The sequence below is a fragment of the Anser anser genome (assembly GCF_964211835.1).
Source record: "Anser anser genome assembly, chromosome: 2".
In the NCBI taxonomy this organism is placed as follows: Eukaryota; Metazoa; Chordata; class Aves; order Anseriformes; family Anatidae; genus Anser; species Anser anser.
Window position 1 is genome coordinate 13,660,289 of NC_139721.1, and position 15,897 is coordinate 13,676,185.

At 39.0% G+C, this 15,897-nt stretch overlaps 1 protein-coding gene across 6 annotated transcripts in view; it reads right to left on the reverse strand.

The window, feature by feature from the left end:
- COL14A1 (collagen type XIV alpha 1 chain) overlaps window positions 1-15,897 on the reverse strand; it is a 127,603-nt gene that overhangs the window by 65,709 nt on the left and 45,997 nt on the right. For all 6 annotated transcript variants that reach the window (XM_083827097.1, XM_083827098.1, XM_083827096.1 and 3 more), the window contains exons 12-18: window positions 12,986-13,131; window positions 11,576-11,705; window positions 8,363-8,502; window positions 6,479-6,605; window positions 5,969-6,108; window positions 2,400-2,532; window positions 396-467 (exon numbers count right to left, since the gene is read on the reverse strand). In XM_083827097.1, coding sequence (XP_083683223.1) covers window positions 396-467; window positions 2,400-2,532; window positions 5,969-6,108; window positions 6,479-6,605; window positions 8,363-8,502; window positions 11,576-11,705; window positions 12,986-13,131 — 888 coding nt within the window. The remainder of the gene's footprint in view (window positions 1-395; window positions 468-2,399; window positions 2,533-5,968; window positions 6,109-6,478; window positions 6,606-8,362; window positions 8,503-11,575; window positions 11,706-12,985; window positions 13,132-15,897) is intronic.

Below are 15,897 nucleotides of genomic sequence, written 5' to 3' on the forward strand. Positions count from 1 at the left end.
TCTAAAGAGCATTCTTGCTCATATATATGAGGGGAAAGTGAAAAGAGAACTGGATTTTCCAAATTAGTCTTGGTCTCTGCATTGCTATGTAATATTTCTGGTAGCATTCAGAGTCCCTACACTGTGCTGGCTCCTCACCCACATGTGGCAGATGCTGGAAACTGGCTACACACAGCAGGGTGGTGGAGGAACGCAACAGGGTGTACCTTTCAATGGTGATTTTCCTCACCTGGGGTCTACACCTCAACAAGATCTTCCATAGTAGTGTGCCAAGCACACAAACCATGAGGTACTGGGGTTATCAGCCCCTCAGTACTATCTGCCCCTATATTCTGGGCAGGAAGCCTCAGCTCTTTGCCTTCAGCATTTAAACTGTTGATATTTGTTCCATTTACCTGCTATGGTGGGCTTAGGAGTTGTGGTACTGGGAGTAGTCACAGTGGTAGGTATTGTGGTAGTCCAGTCAACTGAAAAACAGTACTCAGCTCACAAACAATTCAACAAGATATGGAAGTCACAGTATTTATCTTGGGTTTCTATCCATGACAACAAAAACTATGCGCTCACACCTACGAGCATCCCACACACTTCAGGCATTTCAGAGACTACAAGGGAACTATTCATTTAGCTTACTTTAGGCACATGTATTTGCAGGATTAGCACTTAGATCTGCAGATAAGGCATAATTATAAACTGTACCATTACATAAGAATGGATTTGGTCTTCTACATTTCTGGTTGAGCTTCCGTGACTTCCACTTTGATCATTTGTTAAGGTTTTTAGATTAACTGAAGCAAAGATTTTGTGAGGATGCTTCGCTACTGCCCAAGAAAAAACTGAAAGTACACTTGGCACTACGCCAGCATCACTTGGATGGACCGTAAGTTCTCATCTTAAGAGAATATTGAAAATTAAGCCTGTGATTTATAAGAATCAAATATATTTTTGAATTTACACACGAAAAATAGATGTTTACTTAACTATCCACGGAAAGAGAATGTGTGCATGAAATTTTGAAGAAACATTTCTTCCTCATTGAATAGAAAAACAGAAATGATCCATATGAGTTTACAGCATGCCAACAAGTATCCTAACCTGCACTTCAACAGCAAGTTACTGGTACTTTAATAGACTAGGTAAGAAAAACAAACATCGTTCCCCATTAAAGCTCCCTTTGTATGCCAGAAAGAAATTGTTGAACAGGTGTTTTTCCCATAATCTTACAAAGAGCATTCTTTTACACACACACACAGAAAAACAAAAACAAAAACAAAAACAAAACAAAACAAACAAAAAAAAAATTTCCTTCCAGTAAACCCCAAAAGTTTCATTTCTTAGAGAAAAATAATGGCAGCAGTCAAGGGCAAGTTATCTTTCATGTCTGACAGTACCTAATGTAAAGAGAAAGGACACTATTTAGTTAGTTAGTTAGTTGAAAACATTTATGCATGTGCTTGGTTAATGCTAATTTCCACAAATGGCACATTACTCCAGAAAGAGACTTGAAATAATAATACACTTTTAGATTCAAACAGTTTTAGAGATGGGCATGGGGAGCACTAGTTACTTGACAGAGAATGAGAGGAAAATCTTCAGTGTGATTTTATCACTTAGCAGATTTATCAAGTACAGAAGATGCATCTATATGCCCATGTCATCCAGCTGTCTGGCCTAAATAAGAATTCTACTTTTATTAGCTCAAAGTTAAGAATACATTTGTTTACTAAATAGCAATGGATTTACATACATGACTAAGTGTGTCATAAATATATGACTAAGTGTGTCTTTGAATCAAAGACTTTAGCAATCTAACTGAAATTGCTCACCACTGTTTCAGTTATGACTATACATTACACTGTATATGATTTACAAGTTTTATCTTTGTTATTTCTATATTAATTTCACAGGATACCTGTGTAAACTTTCTGGACCAGTATTTCAGCCAAGACTGAACACAACTCCTGTGAGTGAGTATAAATTACACAAATAAGAAAGAAAAAGGCATACTATAAATTGCAAACATCTTCAATGAAATTCCTGTAAAATAATTACTTTAAAACAGTTATTGCCCCCCCACCCCCCAGTTTAATATATCTTCTAATGGGGAACACTATTCTGAGACTAAATAATGAAATGAAGAATGTCTTTCCAGATCAATTGGTTATTAATACCACTGCTCAGAGAGGAAGCCAAACCATCATTTTGATTCAATGCCACCTACAACATAATATTAAATAAGAATAGCAAAAAATACAGTCAGCAAAGCCCTGCTGCTAAACCACCACATTCTTCAGTATTAGAGCTACCCAAAGATGGACAATATTTTAAATATTAGATTTATACATTGAATTTAAACCACTTTAACATCCCTAAAAATTATAATCAACAGTTTGTCTTACATGTAGCTCCAAGAACAGCAACAACTTCACTCTCACTTTCATCATCAAAAACTGCCAGCAAAGAAACTTCATATTCCGTGTTGGGCAACAAACCCTCAATAACATAACTGTCCGTGTCTCCATTTAAGACAACCTAAATAGCAAAGCAAGATTAAAGAAAATCAGTTCTACATTTGATTAATCTATACAAAGTAACTGCAGTCAAGGAAAGAAAATAGATTCTCCTTTAAAATAAAAGAAATCTACACTCAACTATGTCCAAATTATTTATTAGGTATGTGGAAATAAAAAAAAACTGTTAAGAAAATTAAAAAAAAGGATTTTTTATTTTGTGGCAGGTTTGATTATTTTAATGTGCAATCTTATACTTTCACCCTCAATTAATAAATTGCTAAAGCTGAACATAAGCATTACATTTGAAAATCACTAAAATTCAAAACATCAGTGAAAGCTATTTAACAATGTGGATTAAATTCCATTCATATTTCTACCATCCAATAACGCATAGTATGATGAACATATTCAATATCTCCACAACTCTGCAAAACACTGTTTCTATACCATATTTATAATCTGAGTTACGAGTACACCCTTTTGAAGTGACTTGAGGAATACAGAAAAATGCACTCTGCAAACAGTTGCAATAAAAGTTAGGTTACTACTAACTCCACCAAGCCCTAGTTGCCATAAGTTACTACATTCCTTCTGCCCCTGCCTGCTAGGACATCAGCTTATCTGGGATAACCACTCATAAGAACAAACACGGTTTCCTCTGAGAATTCAAACAGAGACTCTACCATTTTTACAAGGTCTGCTTCATTGTGATTGAAAAAGGTGAGGGAGCACTCATACAGATTTGATGTGTATACACATGAAATGTGAAATCCTGATCTGTGCAGGAAACTGGTAGCAAACTGCTGGAAGGCATAATTTATCCTACTAACAAAGCTGGATCCAGAAAGGATGCCCACAGTCAAAGAAATCAAATAGATTGTATGCTCAGAAAAAACATTTGCAGCAGACCTGAGGGTGGTAGGAAATGCCTCATTGAGAAGTTGGCTATATGTCACGGTGTTTTAAATAGTAATTTTCTTTATTTTTCTCTTTTTCTACCTATGATAGTAGCACAAGATTCACATGTGCTGTAAGCAGAAGGTATTACTTTGGATTTTTTTGTGTTTCATTGATTTTTATTGGAAGGGGTCAACAGATGGGCAAGAGCCCGAGCAGTAATAGCAGTGAAATGGGCCGACTGGTCTGAGGAACACTTATTAACTTATGCAGGTAAATATTCTCATAAAACAATCTGTCTTTGGAGTAACACTGGCAAGTTTTTCAAGGTGGCCACCATATAAATGGAATCAAAATAAGACTTAAAATGGAAATCAAATAATATGCATTTGCAGCATAAAGTCTACTACAATAGCTAGCAAAAATAGTGAACCACACTTTATTCTTTTCATGACCACAGATTTCCTGAGTTGACAGATAGGCACAGTCCAGGAAAAAAAAAAGAATACCTTGGGGAAGAGGGACCCATCAAACAACCACAGATTTTTGAACTCAGATAAAGAAAACAAAAGGAGAAAAATTAGTTGGGCCCATGTCCCCTACAATTATCAAATAATGAAATAGGCAGCCCACACTGTACTCTGGCACAGATTTTTCTTGGGAAAAAAATCAGAAATGATCTTGAGTGAGTCTAGCTGTGCTGTAAGTAGGTACAAGTAATATCTTCCTTTCCAATTCCCCAGAGTCTCTAGTCATGTGTGTCATCATGAAATTTCTATAGTTAGTTACCATCTTACACGTAACTTTGGCAAATTTTCTGAAGCATAACTTCTATCACCCGCCACCCCCTGCTAATTTAGCCCACAGAGAACAACACACACACAAAAAGAACACAAAGCCCTGAACTTTCAAATGGAGAGGACAAATAACACGAGCAAAAATAGCAACAAACACAGGAGTGTAACAGCATGCATTTCCTACTTCAACCTACAAATAAAAGGTCATTCTTAAAAAATTTATTCTGGCTCTTCAGTACTAACACCCCTCTGAATTCTCCTCTCACATTAGTAGTGTGAGTGAAGTGAGCTGAGAGGTGTGTAATTCTCAACACCACTCTGTGACCCCACTCAGCTAATTGGCAAGTTGGGTCTTGGGAGAAAGAGAGGGAGCGCATGTTGTTTCTCTGCATGACTGATCACTTAGCTGGGAAAGAAGCTTAAAGAGGCAACAGCCTGGAGGTATTGTGCCATCCTAGGCCTGACCCCATTAGAGAGGTCATGCAAGGCGAACGAGAAAGCAGCTTGGGTATTTTTAATATTTCAACATACAGAAAATATTAGGGCCTCCAGCAGTTCTTAATGAATGCAACAAACAAGAAGAACCTTAGAAGTTCAAATATTTCTTGATCACTAATTCTCACTCTCTAAGGACACCACAGATACCATCTCACAAAAAAATTCGTATTGCTTAAAGGGGTTCAGTGACAGCTACTCATTGGAACTTAAAAGACCTGTGCCCACTCACTCACCTCAATTCTTTTTTTTCCTTGCTCATTCCTTGTAATTTCTTTCAACAGTTTGCAGGACTACCTCTTGTCAGGTGAAAGAATCAACTAAATTTACAGAAAATGCCATACAACCTAATCTGGAAAGACTGCCTTCTGCCTTAATGGATGAAAAAATTATGCATGAAATCTAGGCACAGGTAGGAAAGGTCATTTTTCCCCATCATGTTCTCCCTGAGCAACAGTTTGCAGACATGGCCTCTCTTCACAACGCTGATGCCAACAGTGCAAGATGTATGAGAAAGTATAAAAGATGGAGGAATACAAAAGAAGCAAAAACTATGAGCGAATAAATAATGGAGGAGAAGAAATGAGAGACTATGAACAAGAAAGATTTGGGAAAGGAAGAGACAGTGTCTGTTGAGAAATACTTGGAAAAATTGAATAAAACAGAAAAAGCCCAACAGCAGGAAAAATAATTTGAAAATTTGAACTGATGAAAATGGCATTATGGAGAAGATGCACAAGGGCTTAGAGCAAAAAAAAAATAGAGCATGGGGAGGAAAAAGAGAAAGAGCCATTATGAGGGGAAAAAAAGGGACAGTCTAATAAATTAACTATGTGTAAACTTTTATCTTTCAAACATTTCATAACTAAGGATTCATGGGCAATTTTAATGAGGCCAGCTTATTAGACAAATGTGGAGCCTTATGTGAGGATATCACAGCTCTGGCTCAGTTACCAGCTTCTTCAAAGCAAAATGAAGAATATAAACATTTGAAAACTGAAGTAGCATCAAACAGCAAAGCTAGTTCTATGCAATTGGCACATTACAGACGAGACTGATTTTTCACAAAGATGTCTTCTGTTTTCACCTCCTCTTCAAAAAGAAATTGGAATATTGGTTTGATTATGGTTTAGAGAGCTTTGCAGCAGGACAGGTTTTTCTCAAAGTCAACGGGCCATAATTAATTGGCAAAAGTTGAAGCAAAGGTGACCTCAGAATAGAATTCCCTCGTCTGTTTCACACCCTCAGAGAATCAAGGCAACTCACCTCTTCAGATTCTCCCCCATCCAAAGGAATCCATGCCAATCTGTAAAACGCAATATCTGAGGATGTGGGTTTCCAGCTGACCCTAAAACTATCTGTTGATGCTTCATCAACTTCTAAATGCTGGGGAGATGGAACTTTTTCTGCAAAATATTATGCAAAAGAAAAGTGAAATTAAATTATTCTCTAAAACTTACATAGATGGCAACAGCAAGGAGACACCATTTTACCTGCAGCTTGTCATAAGGAGGAAGGTGGATAACAAGAGCACATCAGATTCTTTGCACACTTACTTGGGAAAGTGTTTTTGTAATTGAGGAGGGACATACACACAGTACATACTCTAACTGTACAAGCCTTGTAATCCTCTCTCCACTGAAGGAGCTCCATGCATATCTGTATATCTGAATCCACCATTGGAGACAGCTTCTATTAATGGTCTTACTTTCCAGTGAAGTAAGAAAGTTTGGAAATTCTTTCTTGGAAAGCCTTCAAAAGTTCAGGCATACATACTTGTAGTAAAGCTGCCAGTAAGTGGTTCAGATTGTCCTTCATCATACAGGGAGAAAATAGCAACAGTATATTCCGTAAGGGATGTCAGACTTGTTAAGGTGTGTGTTGAAACACGATCGACTTCCACCTAGAGAAAGCATAATTTGCAGGCAATATTGATCATACACTAGAAATAAAGAGGCAAAGTTGCATTATATTTTCATGAAATTCTGAAATTTCACTGGGTAATAATGACACAGAAAGAGAATATTATATAATTAGTAAATAAATTCTGTGGAACTATGAAGAATGATAATTTCAAGGCACCAAAGCTGACATAATTAATTAAATATTGTAACTTATGACAAACTAGAGGAAAGTAGAATTCAGCCATAGTAAACCCAACTCATTAGCTAACATACCCGCACTGTGTGTACAGGAACACAGAACTATAAGGAAATTTTGGGCTATTGAATCCAGTCTTTTACTATTTTGGATAATATTTGCATAAACCATTATGTTCAACTTTTGTCATGAGAAAAAATGACAGTTTTATATGGTCTCTATCCAGGCAGCAGTTAATGTGACTTTGCAGTGAAGAGATCACTCAAAGCTATATAAGCTGACAATTTATCAGTCCAACTATTCAGTGTCATGTTAGCTCAGCACCACAGGGGAAATGTTACCAATGCAAAGCTAACAGAAAAAATGCCGCCTGCTCTTTGAACAGACACAAAGGAATAGTTAAGAGGTAGGTAAAAACCTACTGATCATTCACTCACATTATAAATTACATTACCACAAGCCTGAGATGTTCATAACCATTCTCACAGAATCATAGAATATCCTGACTTGGAAGGGACCCACAAGGATCATCAAGTCCAGCTTCTGGCTCCACACAGGACCACCCACAAAATCAAACCATATTTCTGAGGGACAGCATTGTCCAAACGCTTCTTGAACTCCGGCAGGCTCGGTGCTGTGACCACTGCCCTGGGGAGCCTGTCCCAGTGCCTGACCACCTCTGGGTGCAGAACCTTTCCCTAACCCCCAGCCTGACCCTCCCCTGTCCCAGCTCCATGCCGTTCCCTCGGGTCCTGTCGCTGTCCCCAGAGAGCAGAGCTCAGCGCCTGCCCCTCCGCTCCCCTCGTGAGGGAGCTGCAGGCCGCCATGAGGCCTCCTCTCAGTCTCCTGTTCTCCAGTGAACAATCCAACTGACTTCAGCTCCTCCTCATACATGTTGCCCTCTAAACCCTTCATCAACATCGTAGCTCATGTTTGGACACACTCTAATAGTTTTATGTCCTTCTTATATTGTGGCACCCAAGACTGCACACAGTACTCTAGGTGAGGCCACACCAGCACACGGTGGAACAACCACTTCTTGCAATGGGCAAGCTCCTATGCTGACATATATGTAGTGTCCAACAGACAGCCACATTATCTATATTAAAAGTAACCAGTAAGAAGAGGTCAAGTAATTTCTGACTTAAATCTTAAGGAACCTAGCAGAAAGAAAAGACATAACACATTGCATAGGTATGCTATCTTCTAAACTCAGGAATATAAATCTAATATGTAAGAAAGGACAGATATGCCCGGAAAAAAATACCAAAAACCAAACCAAAACAGAACAAAATCACATGATTACATATAATTATATATAAACATTTTTTTGAGGTTTAAGTTGCATATGACAACTTACTTTGTATGGGATCTGGCCTATTTTAATCAGCCCACTTACCATGACTTTATAAAAAAATATTTGTTTGGATTTCTGTATGTAAGCAAAGCTTTTGTTGCAGCTCGCAAGGTAACTTTTATTTACAAAGGTTACCTTTGATAATTACAAAAGTCTGCGGATGTATGAGATTGGTTAAGGGGAAGAAGAAGCAAATAATTTACCTCATTGGTTTCCGTTCCATCTGTTTTAACATACATGATGCGATAGCCCTTTACATTTTTGGAAGCAGGATCCCATGTTAGTTTAGCACTATTGTGTCCAATGTCTGAAAATTTCAAGTTTGCTGGGGGACTCAGAGGCACTTGAAAAGGAAAGAGAGAAAACCATGGGTTTAGCTGTGAAACTTTTCACATATTGAAAATAAGCAGCACATTTCCATTTAAAAACTCAAATGACTAGTATTTGTATTTAAAAAGCCCTTCATCAATGGGGCTACACAAGTACTTAAAGACAGGTGATAAGGTTTAGCTCCTTGCTGAAGCAGAACTTTCAGTCTTGGTAAGTGTGTCTCACCTAACACTGAAAAAGAAAGAATTCTCCTGCTCATACTAGATATTATAGCAGGAGCTAACTTACACAATAGTTATAATATATTATGAATTTGTGTTTGTATTTATAAATTAATGTAATTCAACTAGATCTGCACCTCGTATTTGGTTTTGTTTTGCTTTTCCATAAGTATTCTATCAACAAGATTTCCTGACAGGAGTATTTTGGCAAAACATTTTCTGAATATAAAGGTCCCTGACGTAGGGGAAAGTTTGTCCAAAAGCATAACTAGTTCAAAAGATCTGTGAAGTTGAAATTTTTATTTTTACTTTTTTTAATCTCTGCTTAATCCTTCCCCTGTTTTACAGAAAGGAATTATTCTCTGTGTAAAGGCCACATTTGACTGAAGCTGCTTCCTAACAGCAACCCCAGTTAAAGACATATTTGTATACTATACAATCTTGACTGTCAAGAGCTGGAGGAAAGTTAGGTCATGCAAAAGTCACAGATTGCTTCCGCTTTTCTATCACCCAAGAGGAAGTAATTTGTGCTATCTCTGTTACTCTCAGCAGTAGGTTCTGTGTTACCCCAACATCTGCTTATTTTCTCCAAGTTGTGAAACTTATCTCTATCCATCCTGCCTTCACACACACACTCCTCACCAATCCACATGGACAGAAAAATATCAACACTTCAGAAGTTGTTTCCCTCATGCAAGAGCACATGGGAAAAAGCAAAAGATAAAAACGATATATGGGTTCTTTATTCAGGCCATATAGTGACTCAGAATCTGCAAGCAAATGCATAAACAGCTTAGGAACAGTCAACTCAACTTGGCTATGAGGAAAGAGAAGATGAGAACAGTTTGGAATTACACTAGATGGCTTTGCCACACTTTCTGGCATACGATATATTCCTCTGAGTCAAGTGAAGGGAGTATCACGTGCTGGCTTTCCTTTCTACTTTCTGTCAGTCGTGGAATTCACTTCATTTCACCAGCCTGGCCATACCACAAAATGCTTCAGTCTCAGCTCTTTCCTTTTGGAACATAATCTCCTGACAACATTGCTCACAACCAGACAGGCAGTCCTGCTGCCAAAGTTATATGATATTTACAGTGAGACTTGGGTAAATCCTGCCGTCCCCCCCCCCGAAAATGCTAACTCAGAATAAGCTTATTGATTATGTCACCTCGTGGCACAAGACAGGTTTCACTACAGTGATTAAGATGACTGCATGTGTAGAATAATTTTTAATAAATACAGACAATCAGATACTACATGTAATGCAACTGCAAATTAGGCAGATCCCTCTCCAGGCAGATACATGGTACAGTAAGAAAATACCAGGCAGCCTGTTCTTTAGTTGAAAGATAGAAATAATCACACTGAAAGAAAAAAATAATAGCTTAAATCTGAATCCAGACAGGGAAGACATTACCACTGAACACTGACCGTGTGTGACAGGTGTGCTCACCAAGAGCTTTCTCTCCTCCCAGACTTCCCCAATGCCTGATCAGTCAAAGCCTGTTAGAAGACGCTTATTTGAATAGCTGCATACAGAAGCTTAGAATTAATGCTCTTTCTTATTACAGTGCTAAAGACCAGTCAGAGTTGGCTGCACTGAGTCACCTTAAAAATAAATGAAGGTTGCAGGGTTAGTTTTTTTTTTTATTCTAGTCTGGTAATAGCAATGATGCTGGTCTGACTAACATATGTTACTAGCTTCTGCGATCAAACACTGAGGTCATGATTCCTCAGCTTGTGCCAATATATCTGGAATTTGCATGTGATCTTCCATCCAATGTGTTAGCAAGGTTTAGAGCTGTGCAACCTCCAAGATCATATGACATGAAGAGAATTCAGGCTGGCACAGCCATAAAGTACACAAACTACTAGGAAAAATGAAAAACAGATATTGACCAAAAGGAGGAAAAAAAAAAAAAAAAAAAAAGAAGGAATGAGAGATACACAATAGGAGAGAATGACAGAGAGAAAAATCAAAGACTTGATTCTCCAAGAGTTAAGAATCTTTCACACTTTTAAAGTCCACAAACATTCCCAAGCTGCATTAGTTCCCTGTCTGTGCTTGTCTGTCTTGAACTGTTCAATAGCACTTGTAGAACTTCTTCTACCATTACTCACTTTACAGGTCATTGCTCTGGCCCTTCTCTTTCTTAGCACTCACATGCCTGAACTTTTCTCACCTATTAAATGTAAGCCACTTTCACACTGGCCCACTCAAGCCAGGAGCACAAAACAAGGGGAAGCATTCACTCCACTGCTGGAAGCAGTAGAGGTATCACTGAATGCAGTGCCAGAAATATCCCTGCCGCACAATTGCTTATTTTCAATTCCTTTGTCTTCCAAATTGCTGAGGCTATTTAGAGAGCCGACATACAGTGCTGTGTACAGTTAGCAAAGGACAGAATTTAGCTGGCCAAACTCTTGCTGCTTATTAAAAACACATCATCTATCATGAATGCACAGGCGCCTTCCAACCCCTCGTTTACCAGATGTTAAGCAGTGGGGGTTGGACAGAAATCTTCCCTTGCTTCTTTTCCATCTGTACTGACTACTACTGAGCCAGAGAAACGAACTTCTCCATCTGAGCAGACTTTCCCCCACACACACCTGGTACTCTGGCTATAGGAGACTAAACAGCAGTCTCAGTTTAGTTCTACATTGTGACCTTCATTCACCTTCAGCACGTTCAAAAAACTATCACTAGTTCCACTGAAATCAACAGGGATACCCATAGTACTACTACCGACAAGAGAAAAAAGTTCAAATCAGATTTTAAAATCAGATGTCTGTTCCAATATGTGCAAAGACTGTTGTGAAGTTCTGATAACACCGAGGTGAATATAGGTATGTGCTACCCACGTGTAGTTTCTTGTCCTGTAAGGGGATCACTAGCTTCTTCTCCAAACATGGCATAAACTGTGACTGTATATTCTGTATTTGGCAATAGTCCATCCAGTTCAAGTTCTGTGGAAGCCTCCCCAATTTTTATCTAGAAACACCATGAATAATAAAGACACATTATTTCTGAATTAGCTCATGATGGGGAAGAATGCTAATTACACACTTGGAATTAAACTTGTGATCAAATACTTTGCTGAGCATTTTTCTGATATTGTGCCTGCAGTACTTGGCCCAAGATTTTGGGATTTTGCACAACAATCAAAAGAACAAAATTGTCAAAAGGCCAAAAGCCAACTTGCAGGTAAGAAAACTTTGAAGGTAACTAGTCACATTAGCAATGACATAAGCGACCTCTCTAGAATGTGCAGCTCCTATGCCCTTTTCATTCCCAGCTACATCTTGTTTCATCTGCAGTCTTTTACAGGAGAAATTCATTTCTATGCACAGCAAGGCTCAGTTTTTCTGCTTGCTAATTCAGGCGTGTATCACTTTTCGTTTCCACCTCTTCAGTGAGAGCCACGGCAACAGGAACCGACTTATTTACTGGAAAAAAAGTCTTTCTTCAGGGTTCAGCTCAGATCTCCTGATTCAGCTAGGTTTCAGGGAGAGACTTATTTAGCAGAGAACACAAGTCTATGCGAGCTTTTGGTAGCTTCCTACACTCTTTCACACACAAGTGTGCATGCCCTAGCATGCTTTTTAATGTTCTTGCTTGAACAGAGATGCTATACATAATCTGAATTATACATATAGAAGCTTGAGCTTAAAGCTTTTTAAATCCTGCCCCAAAAGTTTCACTGGAACCATGCTAGAAACTATTTTTAGTCTACTGCTTTTAGTATTTTACTTACAGTACAAGACTGTAGTTTACCTAGTCCCAGTTTTTTTTCTTTCTAAAGATACCTACTAAAAATCAATTTTGATGGAAGGCATTATTTTTAAATTTAAAAAATAAAAGTTGAACAGAATTAGAATATTTGCTAATTTGATTTACTTTCAAAGGTCCTGGTGAGTACAAAGGCTTAACTTCAAATTCTTCTGATAGCATGCTTAGGAAGTAACTTAGGTGTTTTGGGCATTTTATGAGTGTTTGCTTTATATGATGACACAGTATCACCTCTTACTATTTCAAAAGAGTCACTTTAATTCAGCTGAAATTGTTGCATTTTTTGACAATGACATATAAAAATAATCAACTGGTATTTGCCCTCTGTTTGTAAAGTCTAACATGAAGTACTTAAGACAGTCGTGGAAAAAAAAAAAAAGTATATCTTGATAAAGTTGAATGTTAAAGGCCAACTACTATTTTATTCTTTAAATATTTATTTCTTGAGTACTTATTATTCAAATGAAAGCTCAGTACATCACCTCCTTTTCATCTGCAGCCAATCCTTCTGTCAGAGGAGCATAGAGGATCATGTAACCTGTGGCACCCGCTACTCCATTCCACTTAGCTCTCATGCTGTTGTGTGACACATCATACAACTGCAGATCTGATGCCATTGGCAAGGCAACTACAGTAGAAAAAAGAGACGGACACTTCAGTTGTCTCACTTGAATAACCAGGTATTTTACAAGCAGTTTATTTTACTGAAGGAAACCCAAAGGAAAATAGCTATCTCCGGGCGTGGAAGTGCTGTCTGTATGACACAACTATGAAGAGCAGGTTAATACATAAAAGACCGCAGAATTACAGAAATGAGGAAATCACGATCTAACCATGCCAGGTTATGCCAGGGCAAAGTTTGTCCCTACAAAGCATTGCAGCTCTTTGTCTTAATAGCTTTGAACTTTTCAAGTGGGAGGATTTCAGTTCTTTAAGCAGCAAATCGCTCTGTTCAATCTCACCCTCCCTTCTCCGTGATCTGTACAAAGATAACCACTTGCTATTGAAGAATGGGCAAGGTTGCTACAAGGAACAAGTCCCTAGAGGTAGCTTTTTTACAGCAATAATTCCCAAGCCAGTGTGTTGGAAAGACAGCCTTGATGTAGGACATCGTGGAGGAAACCCTGAATAAGTAAATTACACATAGCAAAATATTTTGACTACAAGCTGTTGTGTCCAGAGCCTGGGGTGTCCAAACTGAGTCCTGGGCCTGTGTCAGTGGGATTACGCAAATATGAGCAAGATCACCCATCACAAGTCATGGTGGATGCTGATGTGACTATATAAGCAAATATGCCATTCTTCATAGTGGTGGCTAATTTTAATCTGTCAGTATCTCACACAAAGGCAAGAACGTAAACTACAATTTTCCATAGTTTTCCATTGGGATGGTAAAACAAACAAACAAAAAAAACCTTTTAAACTGCATGTATTTTATCATCTGGAGTGATTAATACTTGCACATGTCAGACTGTCACTTCTAACACACTATCAGATCAGTACTCGATGCTGCATGACCTTGGGGTGTGAGCTGAGCAGATCTCGGAAAGTCATCAGGGCTGGGCTCAGTCAGAACTTGACTAGGTGACTTCAAAGGAATACCAGGTGCAATAGGAAATGATCCTGTTGGCTCAGTATGCGTCTCTCTTCTCTCTGCCTCAATAAATTAAACCATTCCTAGCACTGTGTCATGGGCTAAAACACAGCTGGAGATGACATTTTGGAAGACTAAGACAAAAATACAGGCTCAAATAATTCTATATGATCCTATTTTCTTTTATTTTCAGAAGATTAGCTTGACACAGAATCAAAGAACTGTTGCAGATGGAAGGCACCTCGAGATCACCTAGTATAGTTTCCCTGTTCAGTCAGGATCAGCTACAGCAAGTCGATGAGGTTCATGTCTAGTAGGGTTTTGGATCGCTCTACAGATGCTGACTCCAGTCTCTCAGGACAACTCACTCCAGTGTTTGACCATGACAGTAAAAAAGTGCTTTCTTTTGTTTAGATTTAATTTCATGTTTTTTAATTTATGCCCCTTGACTTTTGTCTTGTCAGTGGGCATTACTGAAAAGAGTCTGCCTTCCTCTTCTTCATTCCTTCCCATCAGGGATTTTAGCACGTTTATAAGATCCACCTGGGCCTTCTATTCTCCAAGCTGAACAGCCATAGCTGTCTCTCCTCCTATGAAATATGCTCCTATCACTAATAATCTTTGTGGTACTTCACTGGACTCCAGTAAATCTGTGTCTTTCATGTACTGGGGAGTCCAGCAGTGGATGTAGCATTTCACATGTGGCCTCACCAGTGCTGAGCTGAGGGGAAGGATCACCTGGCTGGCAATGCTCTGCCTACTGTAGCTCCAGAGGTGGCTGACCTTCTTTGCTGTGCGGGTGTGTTGCTGTTTCATGTTCAGCTTGTTGTTTACCAAGATCCTCAGGTCCTTCTCTGCAGAGCTGTTTTCCAGGCAGCTGGCCACTAGCATGTACTAGTGGCTGGGTTTATGCTTCCCCAGGGGCAGAACTTTGCACTTCCCTTTCTTGAACTTTCTGAGGTCAAAAATGATTCCCCTTTCATAAATCCATGCTGACTACTACCTTCCTGTCCTTCATGCATTTGAACAGGGTTTCAAGGATTAGTTACTCCATCATCTTCCCAGGGATTGAGATGAGGATGACCAGCCTGTAGTTCCATGGATCCCCTTCACAAAGAAATGACATTTGCTTTCTTCCAGTCTTCAGGAATCTCTCCCAGTCACCATGACCTTTCAAAGATAATCAAGAGAGTCCTCACAATAATATAAACCAGCTCCCTTAGCACTTATGGGTACAACCCATCAGGTCTTGTGTCCAGTTTGCTTAAGTGCTACCTAATACCAGTCCTCCTCCAGTGAGGGTAAATATTCTTTGTTCCAGACCTTCTCACTGATCTCGAGAGCCTGGGACTCATGAAGGCCATTTTTACTGATAAAGACTGCATCAAAGACATCGAGTACCTCTGCTTTACCATGTCATTTGTCACCAGGTTCCCTGCCCCCTTCAGGAGTGGGCCCATGTTTTCCTCGGTGTTTCTTTTGCTGTTCATGCACCTGCAGAGTCCTTTGCTTTTGCTCTTCACATCCTTTGCCAGATTAAGCTCCAGGTTGGCCTTCTCTTTCCTACACCTATCCTGCAAGATCAGACTTTATACTTTCAGCAACTTTATACTTCTCCTGGGTCACCTGCCCCTGCTTCCACCGCATATACTGTTCCTTTTTATGTCAGAGTTCAGTTAGGAGCTACTTGCTTACCAATGAGGGTATCCTACCACCTTTGCTTGATTTTCTACTTGTCAGGATGGACTGTTCTTGAGCTTGGAGGAGGTGAACCTTGAGTATCAAGCAGCTTTTCTAGAC